The sequence below is a fragment of the Pseudorasbora parva genome, chromosome 10, assembly GCF_024679245.1.
Source record: "Pseudorasbora parva isolate DD20220531a chromosome 10, ASM2467924v1, whole genome shotgun sequence".
In the NCBI taxonomy this organism is placed as follows: Eukaryota; Metazoa; Chordata; class Actinopteri; order Cypriniformes; family Gobionidae; genus Pseudorasbora; species Pseudorasbora parva.
The window spans coordinates 10,700,483-10,725,070 of NC_090181.1; the positions used below are offsets into that span (position 1 = coordinate 10,700,483).

A 24,588-nucleotide genomic window follows, 5' to 3' on the forward strand; every position below is an offset into this window, starting at 1 on the left:
CCAAAAGTTACAGAATCTTTAAAAAAGTACTACCTCATGACCGCAGGGACTTTCTGCAGGGAACTTAATTAAGACCCTTCTGGTCAAACCAGAGGGTCTCTAGTCCCTAGTTCCTGGGGAAAGTCCCTACGGTGGAAACCTATCTATAGGCTATAGTGACATCCCTGGTTTTAGTCTATGTTTTACTTCTCTATAGCTGTGTGTCATTTCGGAAGGCTGCGTCCTTAGGAGGTCGCATTCGAAGGCTGTATGTGTCATATGGTCTATATAGTCTAATTTAAAAAAGTGAGTAGGACACTCCAAATGCGACCTTTGTCATATTTTTTTATATAATATGAAACTGAAGCACCACCGCCAGATATACATGCAAGCGTTGATGTGGTGTTTAAATGTAAATAGTTTGAAGCTTGTTTTTGTTTTCTAAGCTATATTACCTCAAACAGATAGTTGTGGTAAACAGGATTACAACTGTTTAGTGCTTTTTAAATGTTTAGAACAGTACATTGCTGTCAAGGCAAGAAACATTTCATAGTCATTTTGAAGTTAGGCCATCCTTAAAAATATTTTGGTTTGCAGTAACAGTAAAAAATTTTTTAAAAAGGGTCGGTAGGTAGGTCTATATTTTTTTTTCTTCAAATTTTAATACAAAAAAAATGTACATTTTTGGTGATGGTGATTACATAGGTATGAATTTAAACAAATTGGCAAATCGTGACATCACTGACTGGGTCTTCAAGCCGTGCCTTCGGGCGTGTAGGCTAATTGCAGGCTATATAGACCACAAACAAATTGAAATATTTGTCAAAAACATGTTTATTGCATAAATTTCAGGTGCATTCTTTAAGAAAAGGGTCCAACCACCAGCTAGCTGTCATTGACTCAAAGCTGTCAACCCTCCCTTTTTTTCCGGGTTTCTCATGTATTTTAGCTATTTTCCCGCTGTCTTCCCGTTTTAGTATTTTCCCGTGATATGTTTCTTATTTTTACGCTCGATTGTGTTAACTCAGAACACGCAACTATCTGTGTCTCTGAAGTGGCTTGCACTTCTTGCCAGACCAACGCATCTGGTGATATAGACTAGTGCATTTGAATATTAAAAAGCAAAAAGTTGTTTTTATGAATTCAATTAATTAAGTAGCTATAACCAGCTATTCAATCAAGAGCAGTGAGTGAGTCCCTATCTTTTGTTTGACAGACAGCAGTAAAGGCTACTGCCCCTTTAAGACCTAATACAGAGATATGCATCGTCTTTCTCAACTGTATAAGGTTCTCTTAAGGGATATAGACTGTCTGATGGATACTCATCAAGATCGACAGGTTGACATACTTTTTGTGTGAGTTTATCCGTTCAAACGCAAGGCTTGAAAGAACTCAATATTTGCGCGCTGCGAGACGTGCGCGCGCTGCGCACAGAGGCAGATCTTCTCTCACTGCAGAGGGTTCTCATTCGCGTCTTCTGGCGAATATACTGAGTGATGATGGCGAAAATGACTGGTCATACGGCAGCACTGGTCATACGGCAACACAGTTTACAAATATAGACCGTTTTGCCCACGTTTTCTTTTATTATCGCTGTTGTAGTGCACGTGTATCCATCGACAGAACCATACATAAAGCATTATTTTTCAAGTTACAACCAGTGCCGCCGCTCGCACCACGCGCTGGGGTCGAGCAGAACACACGCTACCCATAGCAACGCGTTATGACAACGACATTTCAGACTGACAGAGACAAGATAAACGGCTTTTCCGCCATTTGTTACTGTTTTGTACACGTTGTTATATTAATTATAATTCAAAATCAGTTTTATTCGCCACAATATAGTAATGATAAATGTTGAGAGCGGCACTTTTGATTCATTTTCAAAAAGGGCAGGGGCTCAAACTAACGTTAAGCCCTCCCTTCTGCAGTGCACTTGCCCGGTGTGTGTAACGTGTCCATGGTCCTGACTCCTGTCACATGGCGAAATCTCCGACAGGGCTTTAACAGTCTAACGTTACAGTGAATGAGAGTATGAGCCGAAACGAACGCACGTGCAGTCCCATAGTGTGACATCCGTTAACCATAGTGTAAACATAGATGACGTCACGGGTTTTTCTATAAACGAAAGAACGTAGCCTTCGTTTGTATGGCCCAGGCAATTTATACATTTATAATACTTACTAAAATATAATTCATATTATTTTATTACTGTTGTATTAGTTGTTTGAAAAGTAAAAAAAGAAATTGGTCGGTCTTAAAGCCAATTTACAACCGGCAAGTCGGTCGGACTAAAAGGAAAAAAAAAAAAAAAATTGAGTCGGCCCTAAATTGACAGGGTCGGTCGGGTTACGGCAAACAAGAATATTTTTAAGGATGGCCTTAATAAATAATTTGCATTCATATAACTGGCGTGAGAGCGCAACCGGGCTGAATGTGTTGGCATAGCAACGTGAAACTTCCTGTCTGTGTGTCCTACAAAGGACATCTAGTTTAATTCTAATTAAGGACACTCCATATACTGCATCCTTCACAGGATGTGTCCTCCGGAGGGCACAGCCTTCGAAATTAAATGAAATGAAAAACGTTTTATTTGTTTTTCTTGATATCCACGATATTTGTATCTGCTAGCACCACGTTTCGAATGCATTGAATTTCCTTCTATCTGCCCGCACCCATCTGCGGCCATCTCACGCACCCATAAACCGCCAATGAAAGATCTCTTCCAGGTCTTATTCATATCAACCATTGCAGTATGGCCCAATGCGACCCTGTGCTTGATTTTCCATCTCTGTCCATTTTTGATCCAAGGAAGATGAAGACCTGACCTGACGCAATTTCTTCGATGATGTATAAATTTACATTCTCCATTAGCTGCTGTTGTCATGATCTCTGTTTTTTCTGTTTTAAGGTGCAGCTCCATTTAATAATAATAATAATAATATTTTCTATTTTTTACTTTCTTTCTATGTATTAGGTCCTCTTTCCTTTCAGCCTGCAATCATCCGCATATCTCAGATTGTTGATTGTTCTTCCCCTGATTCTCACACAACTATTGGAGGAGACTAGGTCTGAATGTCTCCTGATCCCCTCAGTGATGAGGTTGAAAAGAAAGGAAGACTAAATACAGCCCTGTCTGATGATGCTAAACCAATCTGCATCCCCATAGAGCAGAGGTCTTCAACCCTGCTTCTAGAGACCCACTGTCCTGCAGAGTTTAGCTCCAACTCTAACCAAAGGCAGCTGAATCTAATCGAGCTCTCCAGGTTCCAGGTTGATCACTTGTTGAACAGATACACAGGTAGGTGTCCTGAAGCAGGTTGGAAACCAGAAGCAGGGTTAAAGACCTCTGCCATAGTGTTTGTTTGCGCTGTTGCTTTCTGATTGGTACAGCAAACCAATAAGCTTGATCAAAGGAACTGGGATCCTGAGCCACCTAGAGCTTCTCATGTTTAACACAGTCGAAAGCTTTGCTGTAATCAATGAAATAAATATACCGTATTCATGGGTCTTTCCAATGATCCATCTGATATTGGCAAGCAATGTCACAAAGGGTTGTTTTTTTAACCATGCCTCCCCATTTATACAGGCTTGGGACCACCATATAGCTGATAAATAAACTATATGGCTGGGTTATTTTCATATTACGTAAATATTTTCATTGAAATTTTACAGTAAAATAACTTTTTTTTTCTTCATTAAATTTGAGTGCTTAGGCATTCTGAAACATATGATTGGTCTAGGTATGAATTCTGTTATAATCCCCAATTGGCTAATCTCATGGCTCATTAGCAACCGTCATTGTTTTGCTTTGGTCTACTCTGTTCCAGTAATACTTGCACATTTTTAATGTGAGAGGCTTGTTTTGTTCATTAGGTTGTGCTGTTTGATATTATATTACTGTTTATATTTGTTTTTGGCTGCAGCGCTCCATGTGAGCAGATTCATGCGGGACAGATGGTTTGTGGAGGCAGAAATAGATTCAGACGTCTGTAGGTGTTGAAGCTATTTTTTTTTTTCCACAGCTGTCTGGCCCGAAGCGTGAAGCTCGTTGTGACCCTGCTGTCACTGTTGAACAGAAATCGCAAGCCGATCTCTGCTCAGAGGTGACCTCCATATAGGTTCAGTTCAGTCAACAGAATGCTGAGAGGAAGTGATTATTTGTGAAATTTTGTTTTGTTGGACATGTTCAGGTCGTTTTATGCTGTTTGTGGTTGCTGTGAGTTTACGGTTATTTTCAGTGAGAGATGGGGAAGAGGCAGAAAGGAGGCGGTACTGAAAGTGGACCTCTTGCCGCGCTCACGCAGAAAAATCCTAGTGGTTTCATGCATGACTGCTAGTGAGGTAATACTTTTTTTCTTTTCTTTTTTTTTTTCAAGGCTGCCCCATGTCTGACCAATCAGAAGAGATTTTGGTCATAACCAGTACAACGGCCTGTAGCTTTTATTTGGGTTATATTCATGTTTAGCCTATTTAATGGAGAAATAAATGGCTTTTAATTCATTAGTTTGTTAGTTACAGTGCCCCCCACATTTTTATTGTAACATTTTTACAGAATATTTCCATAAATTTTTTTTTTTTTACATTTTTAAAGTGTATTTAAATTAATCGGTTCATTCATAGACGCATTTTTTGCACTGGAACTTTTCACACCACCTCTTGTATTTATAAAAATGTCTTTACAGATGCAAGTTCCGACAAAATATCCAACTTTTTACATAACCAGATTTTAATCTGTGAAGTTTAAATGTATAGTTTACCCCAAAATTTAAATTGTGTCATCAGCGACCCATGCCGTTCCAAATCTATATGACTTTCTTTCTTCTGTGAAACACAAAACAACATTAGGGTGAGTAAATGATGCGAACTGTTCCTTTAAGATAGCGAAGCTCTACCTCTCACTGTTTTCTTGTCATGTTAAAGTGACAAACACACTGTACTGCGGCAGTGTTTTAAATTACACACAACTCTGTTCCATTTATCATCAGCCCTGGAGAAATGAGAAAAGTCAGCCAGGCTTGAAGATGCCCGTCTGTACTTCACATCCATCAGTTGTTTAACTGCTTAGGATGCTGCTGCTCCTGGCTGACCTTCAGACGCTCATTTCAGGTGTAAGCAGTAGGCTATATCTCTACCTGAGTTCTTATACTACTGCCCTCTTCACGAACACTGTGCCTCAGCTTTACAAAGTCTGATTCATCTCCTCTTCCCCTTTCGGTTTTTCTACTCTCAGATCACCCTGGTCAAAGCCAAAGGTTTTGAGTAGATGAATCATTACCCTTTATTACCGCTGTCTGCTGAGGTGTGTTCGACAAGCTGGAAATGTAATCGCACACCAGATATTGTTTGAATTATTGGCTATTATTCTAAGGTTGTGCCTTGGATAACAATGACTTGCTGTGCTAGCTGTGTTGATTCAACTAAAGTCAATACAGCAGTGAGTCACAAAACCACAAAAAAATGTATGCTATGCGTAAATCTCATCCACTTCACACATGAAAACATAAATGGCTTTTAAAAGATAGTATTGATCCAAAACTCCTTACAGACTCTGAATGCAACTCCACTCCCTCATCTATGCCCGATCACCCTGTGCGCCTTGTACTCCCAACTATGATTAAAGCATGGGGGGATTTGTCCTTTGGGGTTTGCGGGGACCAGAGAAAAAGAGATTTCAACTGTTTTTGTCAAACAATAAAAGCCAAATGGAGTTCCAAACTCAATTGACTTTCATTCATTTTCTTCTGTGTTCTACTAATAAAAGGAAGTCATAAAGGTTTGAAATGACTTGAGGGTTAAGTAAATGATGACAGAATTTCTATCCTTTTGAGAAGTGGTTTTTGACTGCAAGGTTTCCATTATCCACAGTATTCAAAGGATCCTTAGCCCTAGTTTGACTATTTGAATCGATGGACACTACTAGCTTCTGTAAAATGAAAAAAAAAATAATAATAATTTTTATATATATATATATATATATATATATATATATATATATATTATAATATATATATATATATATATATATATATATATATATATATATATATATATATATATATACAGTACCTTGCGAAAGTATTCGGCGCCCTTGAACTTTGTGACCTTTTGCCACATTTCAGGATTCAAACATAAAGATATGAAACTGTAATTTTTTGTGAAGAATCAACAACAAGTGGGACACAATCATGAAGTGGAATGAAATTTATCGGATATTTCAAACTTTTTTAACAAATCAAAAACTGAAATATTGGCCGTGCAAAATTATTCGTCCCCTTTACTTTCAGTGCAGCAAACTCTCTCCAGAAGTTCAGTGAGGATCTCTGAATGATCCAATGTTGACCTAAATAACTAAGGATGATAAATAGAATCCACCTGTGTGTAATCAAGTCTCCGAAAAAATGCACCTGCACTGTGATAGTTTCAGAGGTCCGTTTAAAGCGCAGAGAACATCATGAAGAACAAGGAACACACCAGGCAGGTCCGAGATACTGTTGTGGAGAAGTTTAAAGCCGGATTTGGATACAAAAAGATTTTCCAAGCTTTAAACATCCCAAGGAGCACTGTGCAAGCAATAATATTGAAATGGAAGGAGTATCAGACCACTGCAAATCTACCAAGACCTGGCCGTCCGTCTAAACTTTCAGCCCATACAAGGAAAAGACTGATCAGAGATGCAGCCAAGAGGCCCATGATCCCTCTGGAGGAACTGCAGAGATCTACAGCTGAGGTGGGAGACTCTGTCCATGGGACAACAATCAGTCGTATACTGCAAAAAACTGGCCTTTATGGAAGAGTGGCAAGAAGAAAGCCATTTCTTAAAGATATCCATTAAAAGTGTCGTTTAAAGTTTGCCACAAGCCACCTGGGAGACACACCAAACATGTGGAAGAAGGTGCTCTGGTCAGATGAAACCAAAATTGAACTTTTTGGCAACAATGCAAAACGTTATGTTTGGCGTAAAAGCAACACAGCTCATCACCCTGAACACACCATCCCCACTGTCAAACATGGTGGTGGCAGCATCATGGTTTGGGCCTGCTTTTCTTCAGCAGGGACAGATGGTTAAAATTGATGGGAAGATGGATGGAGGCAAATACAGGACCATTCTGGAAGAAAACCTGATGGAGTCTGCAAAAGACCTGAGACTGGGACGGAGATTTGTCTTCCAACAAGACAATGATCCAAAACATAAAGCAAAATCTACAATGGAATGGTTCAAAAATAAACATATCCAGGTGTTAGAATGGCCAAGTCAAAGTCCAGACCTGAATTCAATCGAGAATCTGTGGGAAGAACTGAAAACTGCTGTTCACAAACGCTCTCCATCCAACCTCACTGAGCTTGAGATGTTCTGCAAGGAGGAATGGGCAAAAATTTCAGTCTCTCGATGTGCAAAACTGATAGAGACATACCCCAAGCGACTTACAGCTGTAATTGCAGCTATATATATATTTTCATTTTACAGAAGCTAGGACTAATAACTTTAAAATAGTTAAGAATTTTAATATTAGCCAGATAATTTTTCCCTTTTTTCCCCAGAAGCTAATTGAAAAGAGAAGCACAGCCAAATATGGTCTTATTATTGGGAGATGCAAGGGTCTGTGGCTTTACCACTGGAGAAAGCATAACGACTAACTTATATCACACGTGCCTTGATATCCAATCATATTAAAGCCTTGACGGCATTGAATTTAGTTAATATTTGTGCGACAGTCAATCACTGTTTTGGCGGATACCATAGAAATGAATAAGAAATGTGCTTTAAACTGATTCATACCTGTGACCTGTCGCATAATTAACCATGACTTCTCTTAAACAGCATTTTTCCAAAACTTATCTTTAAGAGCAAACATGTTGAAGATAAAGCCTATGGACTTTTGATGAATTAAATAAGCAGTTTTCCCACAATAGCAGTTTAATCAGCCTAGTGAAGCCTCTCCTCTTTTGACATCCATTAAAAAAATGGCCTCTGGTTTCTTTTCCTGCACCACAGCATTAGCGGGTTAGGTTGTTTTTTTTCAGGTTTGCCTTCACGTGGCTTTGCCAAAGCCTCCCTCAGAGGCGTGATTGATTCATGAGCCCTAGTCCTGTTTTATTGTTTAATTGTCCCTTAATTTAATATGGTGCCCTTAAGAAAATCATGTAAAAGTATAAAGGAGGGGGTGGTGGTGTCCGGGGTTGAACAGGCCTCCACAGAACTTGCTTTATGACGTAATGAGCTGCGCTCTTGTGCTGATGGACAATAATAATCTCAGAGTATGCACACGCTAATCAGTTTTGTCTGGGTTCTGTATGCACGTAAAACATAAATAAACGTTTGTCCAGAGTCAGTGTGTGACGCAAGTATTAAGGTCATCTGGTTTTTCCTTTTGCACAGGTGTATGGACACCAGCTCTATGAGTTTAACAGCATTACCAGGTCCAGTTTCTTCTGATTCGATGCGTTCAGTTTGAAACAGACTGTGCATGTGTATAATGCATGAAAATTACTATACATGCATATCGTTATATAGAGCCTTCTGATGCTCCCATGGCGTTCGTCTTCATCCTGACAGCAGTTTCCATGGTTACCCTGCTCGTCCTCATCGCTACAATGACTCCCATTATTTTCTGGCACCCCCCCACAACCCTAATCTTCCATTCACACCTGACCGGTGTAACTTATTCACAAATCTCTAGTTACTAGACACCACACGTGGGCTTCTGTCGTTGCCAGTAGTGGTGCAATTACTGATCCACTAATTAAACTCTGATTGAAACCCTTTGCACCTCCTCTCCTATTTAATGAATCATGTCTCAGGGTGAAAATGAAAAAAACGACTCTGGACTTTGTTGCTTGAAGCAATAGTTTCGGTGGGGAAAAAACGCTTTCCTATATTGTCCTTTTCTTTCAGTCTCCGTTCTTCTCTTGTGAAAGGTTGTATAAACTTGAACTTAAAAATGAGTCTAAATGATTTGTGTTGCCTTAATTAGCTAGATACAAATAATAAAATGCAACGTAAAGCTCATATACGTATAACTGACTATCATTTAGTGCCCATTATTCCAATGATTCACATTAAAACTAAAAGATTGGGCTTATTGTCATGTTAATTATATTATTATATTACATTATCATTACATTATATTGGATTATATTTATATTATACTATATTATTAGATCACATTATATCATATTATTTTATTATAGGCTAGATGGGCAGTTGCTAAATCATAACCGCTCAAAACACAATCTGCAACCAGACCGTTTTTAGTATTATTTTGGCTGATCTCTATTCTGGACTTGAGCAAAAACTGCATTTGCAGTCATTCAGACTGACTGGACACGGCGAAGATATTTGGGCACAATAAGGAGAACAGAGCAAATACTGTACCAGATATGGCAAGCTCACTGTTCACAATGGGCAAAATATTAGAAAAAATATATATAAATATTGAATTTGGGATGGTGGTTTATATAAACCGGGTTTATACACCGGTATCAGAATCAGCCAATTAGCTTGAAAAAAAATCGTAATCGGCCATGAAAAATATCAATTTATTTATTATAAGTTTGACTTTTTCTTTTTTATATTTAGATTTCTTTGCATATTTGTCATTTTCACAGCTTAAAACAGGCCAACAAATTGGAGCGTTTGTAAATGCTTGAAAAGAACTGAAAGCAATAATAATTAATTTTCTAAAGAACATCCTGATAATTTTTGTTTTCAGGCATCATAGAGACAGATTGACACGCGTCATAATCTGAAAGCCACGCCCACCGAGGGGGAAAACAAACCAACCATCTCCATTGACTTTCTGTTGCGGGAAGCGGCCGCCTTGTCATTTCTGAATTATTAAAAAAAAAAAAAAATGTCTAAAAGCTGATATGTGATGAGGTGTACAGAAAACAAGCTAAAAAAAAAAAAAAAAAAAAAAAACGAACAAAAAGCCAGAAGTTTTTATAAGCTGTTGAGCCAAAAAACAAACGTTTAAGGACACAAAAGTGGATACAGGCACTTAAGTAAGTAAGTAAGTAAGTAACCATTATTTATATAGCACCTATCACAGATACAATCACAAGGTTCTTTACAAAGTACATATAATTAAATTAACACTTTAAAACCACAACAAAAAAACAAAACAAAAAAAATCATCAAGTCCAAACGTTACCTAAAAGCTTGTCTAAATAAAAGTGTCTTCAGCTGCTTTTTAAAATAATCAACAGATTCTGCCACACGCAACGCGGGGTCAGAGCGCGACTTATATTACACTGACACACTGGAGGGGGAAGAAATCAGCGACAGGAAATATAATATATAAAACTGACATTTAGATATTTGACAAAATGTTTACTGCACAAGTAGGCATACTGAGACGTCCTGAGTGCCAGGATCCCAAAATTGACCTGCTGAAGCTTCTCGTCTTATTGCCTGTATGCACTTTTGTCTCCTTAAACGCTCGTTTTTGGGATCGACAGTTTATAAAAACTTAGTTATATGTTTTTTAGCTTGTTTGCTGCACACCTAGTCACATATCAGCTTTTAGACATTGTTCTGTTTCTTGTTATAAATAAGAAAAGACGTTGGATTGTTTTTGCCCCTGTGTGGGTGTGGCCTAAATATGCTCTGTCTCGATTTTAACAAAGCGATATTGAAGTCTTTTGGAACTTGCTTACGTACAGTATTTGTAGCACATTTGTAGTATTCGTATCTAAGTGCAACTGCCAGAAAGTCATTAAAGTGTCACTCTCTTTTACTGAACTTTCTACAGAACCTATCTGCCTTTGAACAGCTCACATGGGTCATGATCTCACCTTTGACTCATAGAAATACAATGTATAATGGGATAATTGTCAAGGCTGGAAGGCAGATTTTCTTTAAATTAGAAAATGTTGCATAAATCAGCGAGGTTAAATAAAGGGCATCTGAAATGTGACTTCTGATATTCTGATCTGATAATATGGCACAATTTTTTGCCCAGTATGAATATAATTTACATTCGCATATAGAGCAAAATGAAACGTGTCACAGACTCGTGATCACCAAAGACGGTGAGGCAGACTGGTCCCTCACAATATTTGATCTTTGGTTGACCAATATGATTATTCAATGGCAAATTCATTCTCCATCCAATCTTGAATAATTGCTACTACTTTAGGTACACAGTTCATGAAAAAGCAAAGACATATTTGGAGGAAAAGGACCTGATTAAGTAATCAGCCTCTCCTCTCTACTTCTGTTAGAAACAGTGTATATTTAGGCCCTCCAGACTTGACATGACTCACTCCAAACTCTCTGAATTTATTTGCATTTTAACAGCCTATTATGTTTCAGTTTCTGTGTCAGACAGGCTGTTCACTTAAGCTGTAAGGTTAGCTTCATCCACTCTTTCTAGTGCTCGTATATCTGATTTGCATGGTGCTGCCACTAAATTTGCATGTATTAAAAAAATAATACATTAAACTAACACCTTTTTTTTGTTAGACAGAATGCACTGAAGAATGATGTGTAAGAAAGATAAACATCTTGGGTACACACACACAGTGATTCATTCTTTCTTTTTTATGCTTCACAATTGTATTATATTGAATTTTGAATGTTTTTTTTGATATTTTGTGACTTGCTGTCTATTGTCCTGAATTATATTTTGTAATTGACCGTTCACAAAGACCCGCCCGGATATTGCCATCTTTGTGGGGACATTTTGTCCCCATAACGTAGGGATTACCAGCCCACACACACACACACACACACACATACACACGTAGAAAAAATATGGCGGAGTAAAGAGGATACTAACAACATGCTGACAGAGCAAGTTTCTTTTGATATGAAATGAAAGAAAATGAAATAAAATTTTGTCATAAAAAAAGAAAGAAATTTAAACAAATACCGCTCTGTGGCTCTTTAATGTGTGATCGCTGTAGCACCTCAGCTAAAGCTGCTCATGAACCGATCGTCTCTTCCTTCTAGTTCCTTGATAAGCATCAAATAAACATAAATAAACACTAACACTGTTTCAACCGCAGAAAGACGGTAGAGCCGGTGATGTGATTGGTCAGATCGCCTGTCAATCGAACACGCTGCGTCCTAACCAACAGTATTGCGACAAGCCATTTTGGTTGCACTTTATTTTAAGGTGTCATTGTTACAATGTAATATTGATTGACTACATGTCCTTACTATAGGGTTAGAGTAGGATTAAGTGTTAGTTGCATGTACAGTCTTGTTCAAAATAATAGCAGTACAATGTGGCTAACCAGAATAATCAAGGTTTTTAGTATATTTTTTATTGCTACGTGGCAAACAAGTTACCAGTAGGTTCAGTAGATTGTCAGAAAACAAACAAGACCCAGCATTCATGATATGCACGCTCTTAAGGCTGTGCAATTGGGCAATTAGTTGAAAGGGGTGTGTTCAAAAAATAGCAGTGTCTACCTTTGACTGTACAAACTCAAAACTATTTTGTACAAACATTTTTTTTTTCTGGGATTTAGCAATCCTGTGAATCACTAAACTAATATTTAGTTGTATGACCACAGTTTTTTAAAACTGCTTGACATCTGTGTGGCATGGAGTCAACCAACTTGTGGCACCTCTCAGCTGTTATTCCACTCCATGATTCTTTAACAACATTCCACAATTCATTCACATTTCTTGGTTTTGCTTCAGAAACAGCATTTTTGATATCACCCCACAAGTTCTCAATTGGATTAAGGTCTGGAGATTGGGCTGGCCACTCCATAACATTAATTTTGTTGGTTTGGAACCAAGACTTTGCTCGTTTACTAGTGTGTTTTGGGTCATTGTCTTGTTGAAACAACCGTTTCAAGGGCATGTCCTCTTCAGCATAGGGCAACATGACCTCTTCAAGTATTTTAACATATGCAAACTGATCCATGATCCCTGGTATGCGATAAATAGGCCCAACACCATAGTAGGAGAAACATGCCCATATCATGATGCTTGCACCTCCATGCTTCACTGTCCTCACTGTGTACTGTGGCTTGAATTCAGAGTTTGGGGGTCGTCTCACAAACTGCCTGTGGCCCTTGGACCCAAAAAGAACAATTTTACTCTCATCAGTCCACAAAATGTTCCTCCATTTCTCTTTAGGCCAGTTGATGTGTTCTTTGGCAAATTGTAACCTCTTCTGCACATGCCTTTTTTTTAACAGAGGGACTTTGCGGGGGATTCTTGAAAATAGATTAGCTTCACACAGACGTCTTCTAACTGTCACAGTACTTACAGGTAACTCCAGACTGTCTTTGATCATCCTGGAGGTGATCATTGGCTGAGCCTTTGCCATTCTGGTTATTCTTCTATCCATTTTGATGGTTGTCTTCCGTTTTCTTCCACGTCTCTCTGGTTTTGCTCTCCATTTTAAGGCATTGGAGATCATTTTAGCTGAACAGCCTATCATTTTTTGCACCTCTTTATAGGTTTTCCCCTCTCTTATCAACTTTTTAATCAAAGTACGCTGTTCTTCTGAACAATGTCTTGAACGACCCATTTTCCTCAGCTTTCAAATGCATGTTCAACAAGTGTTGGCTTCATCCTTAAATAGGGGCCACCTGATTCACACCTGTTTCTTCACAAAATTGATGACCTCAGTGATTGAATGCCACACTGCTATTTTTTTGAACACACCCCTTTCAACTAATTCAACTAATTGCCCAATTGCACAGCCTTAAGAGCGTGCATATCATGAATGCTGGGTCTCATTTGTTTTCTGAGAATCTACTGAACCTACTGGTAACTTGTTTGCCACGTAGCAATAAAAAATATACGAAAAACCTTGATTATTCTGGTTAGTCACATTGTACTGCTATTATTTTGAACAAGACTGTAATTATGCACAATTAACTGTTATTAGTTACCAAACTAAGTACATGGAGTAAAAAGGACACTGTAAAATAAAGTGTTACAGCAATTTTCTGTCAATACTGGTGTAAGACGTCATATAATCACATCCAGTAAGGAGATGTTTAATTTACCATGACATGCTGTTGAATTTGGAGCAGGGAGATTTTACGATGTGCAGGGCTTCTCAGCGCAACACTGCAGAAATAGGAAGAATAAAAAGTGAGAAGACGAGTATTCCTAGACGCCATAAATCTAAATAACTGCATTTTTAACCTCTGAGGTATGTAGTTCAATACTAAGCACTGTTGTTTGTTTTGGAATGGAACCGGAATCGCAGGATAACAGGAAACAGGAATCTGAATTTGATAACAACAGGAATCACTCCAGGGTGTTCAGAATAACTTGAAGGATTTTTTAGCTCTGTAGGCCTATACTTTATGCAGGAAAAGCTTTTTAGTGGACAGATGAAATATCAAAATGAGATCATAAACTGCATTTTTTAAAATTCAATTTAATTTGATAATGTTCTTTGGGGTCAACTTATGTTTTACCTATAAAAAAAATCCTAATTTTGAAGAAATAAACTATTTTCTGCACCACAATTTTTCAAACACACCCTTTTGGACATTATTATGCAAATCTTTATATGATTGTGGAAAATAATTTTTGTAAGTACTAGGAGTTAAAAGGATGACTTACAGTATTTTGGGTAAACGGAATTTATGAATAAATGTACCATTGTTTGTCGCACTGTTGTTCTTATAGGCTATTCGTTGTTTATCCGGGAGCATCTCAAGATTCACTGAATGAGCTGCTCGTCAGGTTATAGATGCCTGTTCAGGTAGTATTAGATCAGATATTAACACAGTTCCCCTTTGAACAACTATGATATTGAATCCAAAAGATGTATCTCTGATAAGGAAATTTTACTGAAGAAGGGAAAGAAAAAAAGGCTCTGCAATGTTACCTTGTGTTACCTGATAGAAAAGGCAATGCTTTTTTATTTATTTTTACAGCAGCACTTTTTTTGTGAATGCCTTTTGTATAAAACATGAGGCTTAATTTACACAGACCTGCGCTGCCCTCTAGCGGCCGGTTACTGCGCTGCATCAGCAGCCATTCGCTCGTTCCAGAGAAAGGCATCAGAACAATGCGTGCCTCTCAGAGACTCTTATTAAACTATGAAGTGCTCTGCCACTTACCACTAGTCCAACCAGACTATTAGAAGCTCATGTTTATTCGCCCAGTTAATGAGGGTGGCATACATATTCATAAACACCTTTCACTGATCAAAGAGGCTCAAACAGTTTTTCCCACTTCATGTCTGCCAATTAATTCTTAAGCCCCTCCGAGCCCCTTTGCCAGATTATTGGCGTGACCAGTGCGTATCGCTTCCGCTCACACACCAGCTGCATGCGCGTCTTTGTTAGGAATGAGCAGTTCTGTAAATCCAGTGCAACAGGTGGCCGCACAAAAGAGACGAGTCGCGTGCGGCTCTCGCGCCCAGACTCTGCAGCACTCGCTGCTTAGCAACACACTCGGAGATGTTACTGTAGGTAGCATTCAGGTTTTGAACTTGGCTTGAGCCCCTGCCCCTTTAAAAGTGATCCCTACCCCTACCCCCCTCCAGAACGCTATTGGCCCTGCCCCCTGCGGAGGTCTGTGCACGTTACTGCATGATTTGACTAACAATCATTCTTCCTGACCAATTAAACCTTTACTTACTGCATTGTTTCATAATGTTTCCTGTGTGCACTTATGTTAGTTTGATTTTGTACATCCAAATGGTCATAATCTTGAAATAAAAGGCATTCGTCCCATGATTTTAGCCTCTGATTTAAACGCTCTGTTTGAATGTTATGGAGCTAGAAATATGACAAAAATGATCTGAATTTGAATTGTGGAAGTCTGAATTATTGGCAAGTGTAATCTAACGAAACTGAATATTGTGTTGAATTGTAAATAGTTACATATTTATTATTAACTTATTACATAGTTCTGAATCTGAATTTTTAAATGTTGAACATAGAACATTTGATATTGAGCACATCTGAAATGTTTATATGTCGGAATTGTATAGACATGTATTTTCAAACAGCAGATATTTTGTTCTGAATTAATAGACTGGAAATATTCAGTTTTTGAAAATACAGATTCAAGTTTTCAGGTGAAGAAGATATTCAGATCATCAAATTCAATATTCTAAAATTCAAACCGCAGAAATTCAGATCTTACAGAAGGTCATCATCAGGGAAGAGTAAAGGATGTCAGAAAAGTCAAACGGAGCACCATCTCAGGGCCGGCCTGTGGCATAGGCGGAATAGGCAAGTGCTAGGGGCGCCAGTCGTCCATATGGGCACCAAAATGAGTGATTTTTACGGTTTTATTACTGCTACTTTTTTTTATTAATATTAATTTGAAATATTACCACAAAAAAAAACTTAACTAAGTCCCCCGACTCTTCCCAGACCGCCGCATCAATCTCCCCCTGCCCAGCGAGTGCTTTAATGTGTCCGATATTGAACGCGCGATCAGTTTAACGTTGGGAATTTGTTTTCGCGTCGCCTCTCGCGCATCTAATGTAGAGAGGATTGCTTTCGTTTTCAGTGTGCCTGTTAGCTCGCTCTAGACAGTGAAAGTTGCCTGATTATTTATGACAGATATTTATTGGATTCAGCCCTGGAGAACGACAGATGATGTCAAATGCTGAGATTTGTAAACCATGCACAAAAAATTAGAAATCTAGCCTAAACAAAAAAAGTGTAAAAGGGCCGTTTGATCTTTTCTCTTTATTCCATTACAAATAGGAAATGAAATGATCAGATGGTGCTCCGTTGGACTTTTCTGACATCCTTTACTCTTCCCTGGTCCTTTACTCCACCTTCTGTAAGATCTGAATTTCTGAGATTTTAGAATATTGAATTTGATGATCTGAATTTCTTCTTCATCTGAAATTTTGAATCTGTATATTCAAAAACTGAATATTTCCAGTCTATTAATTCAGAACAAAATATCTGCTGTTTGAAAAAACATGTCTATACAATTTCGACATAAAAACATATCAGATGTGTTAAATTTAATATGTTCTATATTCAACATTTAAAAATTCAGAACTATGTAAAATTCAGCATAATATACATTTTTGTTAGATTACACTTCTCAATAATTCAGATTTACACAATTCAAATTCAGATCATTTTGTCATATTTCTAGCTCAGTAGAATGTTTGCTGTTCTTTAATCGCATTCTATAATGAGATGAACAACACACGCCTCGTGAGAAGCGGGACTTGACGGGACGGGACACTGTCGCCGGCGCTATTTCCACTTTTCCGGTCATGAGTATGAAGTAACGCAGCTCCCATTATCATATCGGATACATTTAAGTGTGTTTAAAGTGATGTTTTGACGTTACTCTGTGCGTTCGCTCAGCGGCTGCTGGGACAATTGGTCACACTGCTCAGAGTAAAGCGCTTCTGCCAAATAACACCGGAAACCGAGGGGAACGCAAGATATGACACAATCGACAGGCGACTCCATCAGACGTCCCGGCTCCTTAGTTAAAATAACAATTTTCTCACAATTTACAAATAGTTGGACACATTTGGGATATTGTAAGACCTCAACCGAACAAAATATATAACTCTGGCCTGGTGGTTTTTGGATATTTTACTGCAATAATATAGTGCACCTTTAAATCAACTAATATATTAGGCTACTAGTTGGTCTAGTCACTAGAGCAAAAGAGTAAAACAAAAATGTTACCAATTTTGTGACATTACATTAGTAAGTATGAGGTCATCCCTTTTGCTTTTTGTCACTGATGAAAACAGCATCATTAAAATATTGCTAACACTAAATTAAATTTTAAAAAGCGCCTCAACAATTGGAGATGCTCGTAGATTGCACAAGTGGTGGGGACAGAATGTTATTACAAAAACTTAAAGGGGGATATGCTCGACTACTACAGCGTTTGGAAACAGGCCTGTGTCAATACAAAGAAAGGAATTGAGTGACTCACGTTGACATGTGGTTTTTTTCTGAAGTTTCACCATTTCCTACTTTGCCATTTCATTATTTACCATTTCATTATGACCGTTCTGTCCCCTGCGTTTTTTTTTTTAATTTTTACATTTCCCCATTTCTCATGACTCAAGAGGTCTGTGTGAGAGAGAGGGAGACAGAGACAGAGAGCTCTGTGACGGACAGCCTCTGTTCGCAGTGACATGGGTCAGGTTGGAGATGTGGAGGCATATCTTCCGCACAAAGCCACGCATGCAACAGGCAAGTGTACTTGTCCTTTACCTGAGGGGATAGAGAGAAGTAGAGTAGATAGGTTTGTTTAGGATGTGATGAGAGGGACAGGAAACGCATAATATCGCCTGTTAACAGCTCTTTTCAGCTGTGTTTGAGAGCGAGAGGTCTGTTGTTTTGACTGCACCTTCATTTGGGCTTGAAATGTTCTTGTTTAAAATTCTAGTTTTTTTTTTTTGTGTGCATCGTATATATTTTTTCTTTGTGGGCACATCCCTCATTTGTAAACTGTTTCAGTATGACTTTTCTGTGTGACCAAACTCTGGTTTGAGAATTTCTGAAACAGGAAACGATGGTTTACGATGCAAAAAGCTGCAGCCTGAAGCTTAGTGGGTTGTTCAGTGTTGCGAGAAAGATATTGGGTGTTAAATCCTGTGAAGTTTCACTTTAATATTATTTGTTTAGTCAAAAATTCATAAATGTTTTTAGCTCGCACCGGAGATCTTACAGAGATGGATGTGCTCAGTGCTATTACAAAACGAGATGTTGGACTAATGACAGCGGATGTGCTTTTTGAGCAACTGCTTTCCCTTTTGTTGTGGTGCTGGTCATTTTGAAGCAGAGTTAAAATAAAGTGAAAGATCAAATAAGAAGTCTCATATAGAGTGCACAACTATTATGTGTTACAAGGTCTTTGTTGAAAGTTGAATGCAAGAGTGCCTGCAGAAAGAGCTGCTTAGAGAAGTTTCTCTCTTTCTGTCGACCAGTGCTGAAACAGGAAGTTTCGACTGATAATTTTTTTTTTAGTTTCAACACAGTGAACAATCACATTCAATTCATTACTACAGGATTTTTAAGGGATAGTTCACTCTAAAATTAATATTCAGCCACTGATTTACCATTTAAGTTGTTCCAAATCAGACTTGACTGACCCTTTTTTTTTATTAGGTCCATATGACTCACTTATTCATTCTCATTTACTATGTACGTTTTCTGAAGTCATATCATAGGTTTTTTTTGTGCGAAACAGGCCGAATATGAACTTAAATTTGAACGATCTTTACTTGTAACTGGTCTAAATGATTAATTTACTAACCTGGCTGATCTAGTTTTGTGTCACAGAATGCTTTCGTATGATGTGATTTCGATTTTTGTGTGCGGAGAATTATCTTGAGTTCTGTCGGTTTGTCAGTGCACAGGAGTGTTACGCGTATGGAAAAGTCATTTTGTTCTCAGTTTGATTTACTCTGTTCACTTCTTCCTCCCAACCCACATGAGCAGTTCAAGTCACAGATCACCTGGGTAGAGAGAGAGTTTGCTGACATTAATGTGAAGGTAAGATCACTGACTTTTTTTTCTGCTGCCACCTGCTTTCCGCTATGAGCTCTACTATCACGCTGTCTGTCGGCTGGGGTTCTAACAGGATTTACAGTAAAGGAAGAGGAGCGCTGGGGCATGCCACAAACTCTGAGCTGTTCCGCCACGCCAGCCGTTCTGAGAGATTGTTGTTTCTTCTGATTATGACTTCCTCTTGTAATATCTGACTGAAGTGGTCAGGGTCAGAGGAGAGAAGAAGAACCTGTGTGTTTTAAAGCAACACTGTATTTTTAGTTCAGTTGATGGCGAGGGAGGAGAACACTGAGAGGGGAAATCAGCGAAGCATAATGGGACAGGATGAGCATTTAAGTGTCCACCCGATGGAAACAGATAGCTACATTCATCTTTTTCTGGCTCTGCAGGTTTTTTGTGTTCTTTATTTTTTCATTTATTCATTCTTTTTTTAAGAGTCCAATATTGTTTTTATAACCATATTGTATTTGTTCCAATTTTCTTATTATTATTTATATTTTCTTACTTGGTGGGATGGTCTGAAATCCCCCCCATTACTCAGGCAGCCAGACACACATCTGTCAGACATTAGGTGGCTATATAGTAACATCATTTTTTTGGGTTCATATCTTTGGAACCATAAAGGTTAAAATATAAGCATTTAATTTCTCGTCTTTTTTGGCACTACTCATTTGAATGAATTGACATATTTTTGTATCTTGTGCAAAGTCTAAACTTACCAAACCTTAATACGTTCTGAGGACACATGCCAAATCAAGGCAAATTCCACGCATAGAGGGTGCGACTAAATACGGGTACACACACTGTACAAATTTGGCCACTGTTTTGCTGTCTGAGACAAAAATCCTACACAAAAGGTAAAGCGCTGTCACTGGGGCTGTATCCTAAAATACAAAACAGAAAAGGTACTAATAGGTACAAAGATGTACCTTTTCACGTTTGTACCCTGGGATAGTGCCCCAGTGACAGCGCTGTACCTTTTTTCTGAGAGTGTAAAGATTTCTCTGATCATAGGCTAAAATCTGAAGTCTTTGATTGTTAGTTTGACATGTTCACAGACAGCAGGTTAATGACGTTTGTGATGAAATTCTGTCAGCTTCAGAAGTTTTGACTAAAGGCCCGATTATACTCATGGCGTTATGTTCTTTTTCGTTCTTTGTTTAGAATGAAAATAAACTTCGAAATAGGTTATGTGACAAGCAATATACTGTTATTGAACATCCGACGCTGCCCACTCAGACGTTTAGATGAATATGTGTTCATATGAATGTGTGCTGCGCGCTTTCCTCTCAATAACAAAATAAACACAAAGAAAATTAAGAAAACGTCAAGCATTTTTATAAAGCATAAGCATCTGATCATAGCAACGTGGTTGTTTGCGAGCTCTATGGCACGCCAGTAAAATCACGTCACATTTAATCATCACTTTATACAATACAGTAGATTGCTTAAATGAGCAGCTTTTCAATATTAAACATGAAAACATGTCAGTGTCTCATTTCATCAGAAGTACAACTTCATTTTTAGTGTGTTTATGTTTTCACTCGCGGTCTTCTACGGACTGAACAGGAGAAATGAAGTGGAAAAGATTTTCAAAAGATGGCGGAGCGTCCGCGCACACCTACCTATTACATAATCGCCACAGACCAGTGTGAGTACCAGCATGGTGTTTACCAGCCCGTAGCAAACTTGTCTGGAAAGTTCACATTTACAAGCTGTTTTGCACTCCAAACGTACTTCATTTTGCCTGATTTTGTTCAAAATGATTTCACATCAGTTCACTCTTTGATTCTGCTTGAAGTATGACTACTACTACGACAACCGTCAAATTGTCTTTGCTTTTCAAGACAAGCCATGACAGAAATTAATGTTAGAGATTTCATTGTAGCCTCCATTTCAATGCAGTAACAATTTTAACAGAGCCAAATATCAAAAACGTTGCTAGTAATGTTAAAATACTTAGCTTAAAATGCTAATAAACTGACTAAATATGAATAAAAATAATACGGATATGTTTTGTGTATTATAGAATTTATGTAAAATAATAATTAATACACACACATATAAAATAAATGTGTCAGGAAGGTAAATAATATAACTTCTGAATGTTAAATATATGAAATAATTGTTAAAAAAAATGGTAATATATAATAAAAATATCTATCTATCTATCTATCTATCTATCTATCTATCTATCTATCTATCTATCTATCTATCTATCTATCTATCTATCTATCTATCTATCTATCTATCTATCTATCTATCTATCTATCTATCTATCTATCTATCTATCTATCTATCTATCTATCTATCTATCTATCTATCTATCTATCTATCTATCTATCTATCTATCTATACATACCCACCCCTTCTAACACACATTACTGTCACATCCTCTGTGTGTGTGTGTGTGTGTGTGTGTGGGGTGTTTTTTTTTCTCTCTCTCACCAGTTCTGTTTTCAGGTCTCGGTCTCTTCCTTCCTCTTCCTGCCTACTTCACTTTAGTTTTCACACAGGGCAGAGCACACACACACCCTCACTGCCGTACACTTTCATACACACGGCCAGAACCCGCTTGCTCCCTCTCTGGGATGAGTTTTGCCGTCTATGGCTGCCCCGACTGCAGGCGGATGGGGGTAACAGTGGAATGCCCTGGCTAGAGGAGGGATGAAGAGATGGAGAAAGAGAAGAGGAAGTTTAAAGTCGGTCAGTTATTGACTCTCTACCTGTTTAGGCGGCAGCACACTAAGACTTTAGCGAATGCCACTCAGTCCAGAGAGGAGACGAGCAGCACCACGAACTCAGCTCCATCTAGTGCAGCTTTAACCGATGAACATACAACATGGATGCCGGTCAGTGTGCGCACACACACAGTATAACCACATTGCTTTGTAGACGAGTCGTTGTTTGTGGTTGTTTTTGTTGTTGTTAGGGTGGATGTTAATCAAGAGGAAATGTTACATTAGTTTTGTTGAATTGGACCAAACTGTTTTTCAGTTAAACACAAAAGTTTATGTAATCCAATTCTTCTGAAATCAATTGCTTAGAATATCATTTAACACAGCTAGAGGTCAAACATAAGATGTTAGTGCCTGAAGTTTTGTTGTCCTTTTTAAGATAGACATTGTGTACATCTTTCATGTGGCGTATCTGCGGGAGAACAGCTATGAAATGTGTTTCAGAGGTCTTTGATACTTGGTGGTGGCTGTTTTTTCTTTCTCTCTCTCTGTTTTTCTGTTGTTTCATGTCACAAGTGTCAGCAACACCCGAAAACCTGTCAAATGCAAAATTTCTCCTTTTTTAACTCTGACATAATCTGACTTGAGTTTGGTATTAAAAGAGCAACACATTCCATCTTAAAAGAAATGCTTTTCAGACATCTTTTTAAACTGAAAGCCTTTTGAAGTAAATAAGTAAATGTGACATTACAAAATAATGAGAATAATAACAATAATGTGATTATTTTAACCCCAGAGAAATGAGCAAATGGATAAGTTGAACCAGGAGTATAGCTCAGGGCCTCATTGATTCATGTGCAAAATAGTTGGTGAACATAAACTGGATACCTAGACTAGCATTTATTACATGTTGTAGACTTGTGTTTTGTCTGATTCCCTTCAGATAAATATCAATTAAATTCTTAGAGATAGTGTATTTACATATACTATAATACTGTACATAACACAAATATCAGCAGCAGCATCTGCCACATGGATAAAGGGACCGTTCACCAAAAAATGAAAATGACATCATGTAGTTTCAAACCTTTACGACTTACTTGTGGTGTTGTTTTGAAGAATTTTGTAAACCAAACCGATTTGATGACCATTGACTTCCATTGTAACAAAAAACAACAACAACACCGAGACATGTCTCAAAATATCCACAATATTGCAGGTTTGGGATGGCATGAGGGTAAGTAAATGATGAATTCTCATGTCTGGTTGAACTTCTTTTAAATGATTTGTAAATTGGCGTATTGGTGTTTCCATTCCAGTGATGATTTTGAAGGTGAATTATTCAGCATTTTGGGTTGTGTACAAGCAGCTGTTTTTCGGATATTAGTCTAACTGGGTTTGATGCTAATTGTACCAGTTTCTCAGAATGAGTTGAAATTTATTTGACCTATTAACCATTTCCTCCTAAACACCCCCACCCCCTGTTCTTTCTCTCTTGTCACAAGGGAAATGTAACATACAACACTTTATTTCCAGGAATCATGATTTCTATCATATAATAATGTATATACTAATATACTAGAATAAACAAATAACATTCTGATCAGAACTGAGTGTTTTTCTTTGTGGCTTTAAATCACTTAAACTTCTCACCTGCACCTCTGCTGCTGAAACTTGCAAAATAACTATTGAATAACAAGTGGTGGTGGTACCTTAATGTTCATGGATGGTAACACATTTGCAGTTTTAATTCAAAGGGGTCGTGTTCTGAAAAGTGGAATCCCCCTCTGAGACTCATTCAGATCTCATGATGTGTTTTAGGCCACTGGAGATATTTGTCATTAACAATGGTATAGCTTAGATCTTGAAATAACAAGCTCAAGCAGCTACTGTGAAATGTAGCACCACGCAAATTGCTCATTGTTGTGTCCTCCTGCATGGGATATATGTCCACTAAACCCACTTTATTTAATAATCAAGCTTGTCTCTCTGACCGATCGGATGGTCTGATGTGGTGGGTTTAATATTTCGTATTTTACTACCCTGATATTTCTGTGGATATCAATTTGTGTCGCTTGTTTTGTAGGAAGATGGTGACATCAAGGAGATCAACATCACACATGTGGTTAAGGAGGGGGCAGAGAAAGCAGACCCCTCGCAGTTTGAGCTGCTCAAAGTGCTGGGGCAGGGCTCCTTTGGAAAGGTAAATCGAGATTTCAAAGGAAGACGCTTCTATATTACATCTGTTTATAGATACCTTGTGTTTGTTGGCTTTGATGTGTTTTCCTGTTATTTAGCTTATGACAGCACTTTCTAGAAGACTAGTTCATGCTGATTTTGTAAATTTGTTTAAAAAGTTGACCATGGTTTCACTGCTCTGGACCAGAGCAAATAAGAATTCATTTGGAGTCTCTAATAGAGGTGTAACGATACCCTAATGTCACGATACTGACCTAATGATATGAATACACATTTCATT

The 24,588-nt window shown here is 38.0% G+C and overlaps 1 protein-coding gene across 4 annotated transcripts in view; it reads left to right on the top strand.

Annotated features, from left to right (window-relative positions):
- rps6ka1 (ribosomal protein S6 kinase a, polypeptide 1) overlaps positions 1-24,588 on the top strand; it is an 85,650-nt gene that overhangs the window by 44,021 nt on the left and 17,041 nt on the right. For 2 of the 4 annotated variants that reach the window (XM_067455150.1, XM_067455149.1), the window contains one exon: positions 24,196-24,312. In XM_067455150.1, coding sequence (XP_067311251.1) covers positions 24,196-24,312 — 117 coding nt within the window. Of the gene's footprint in view, positions 1-17,987; positions 18,112-19,362; positions 19,417-21,914; positions 22,284-24,195; positions 24,313-24,588 lie in introns of those variants that run through there. The other 2 variants (XM_067455148.1, XM_067455147.1) reach the window with 2 other exon arrangements.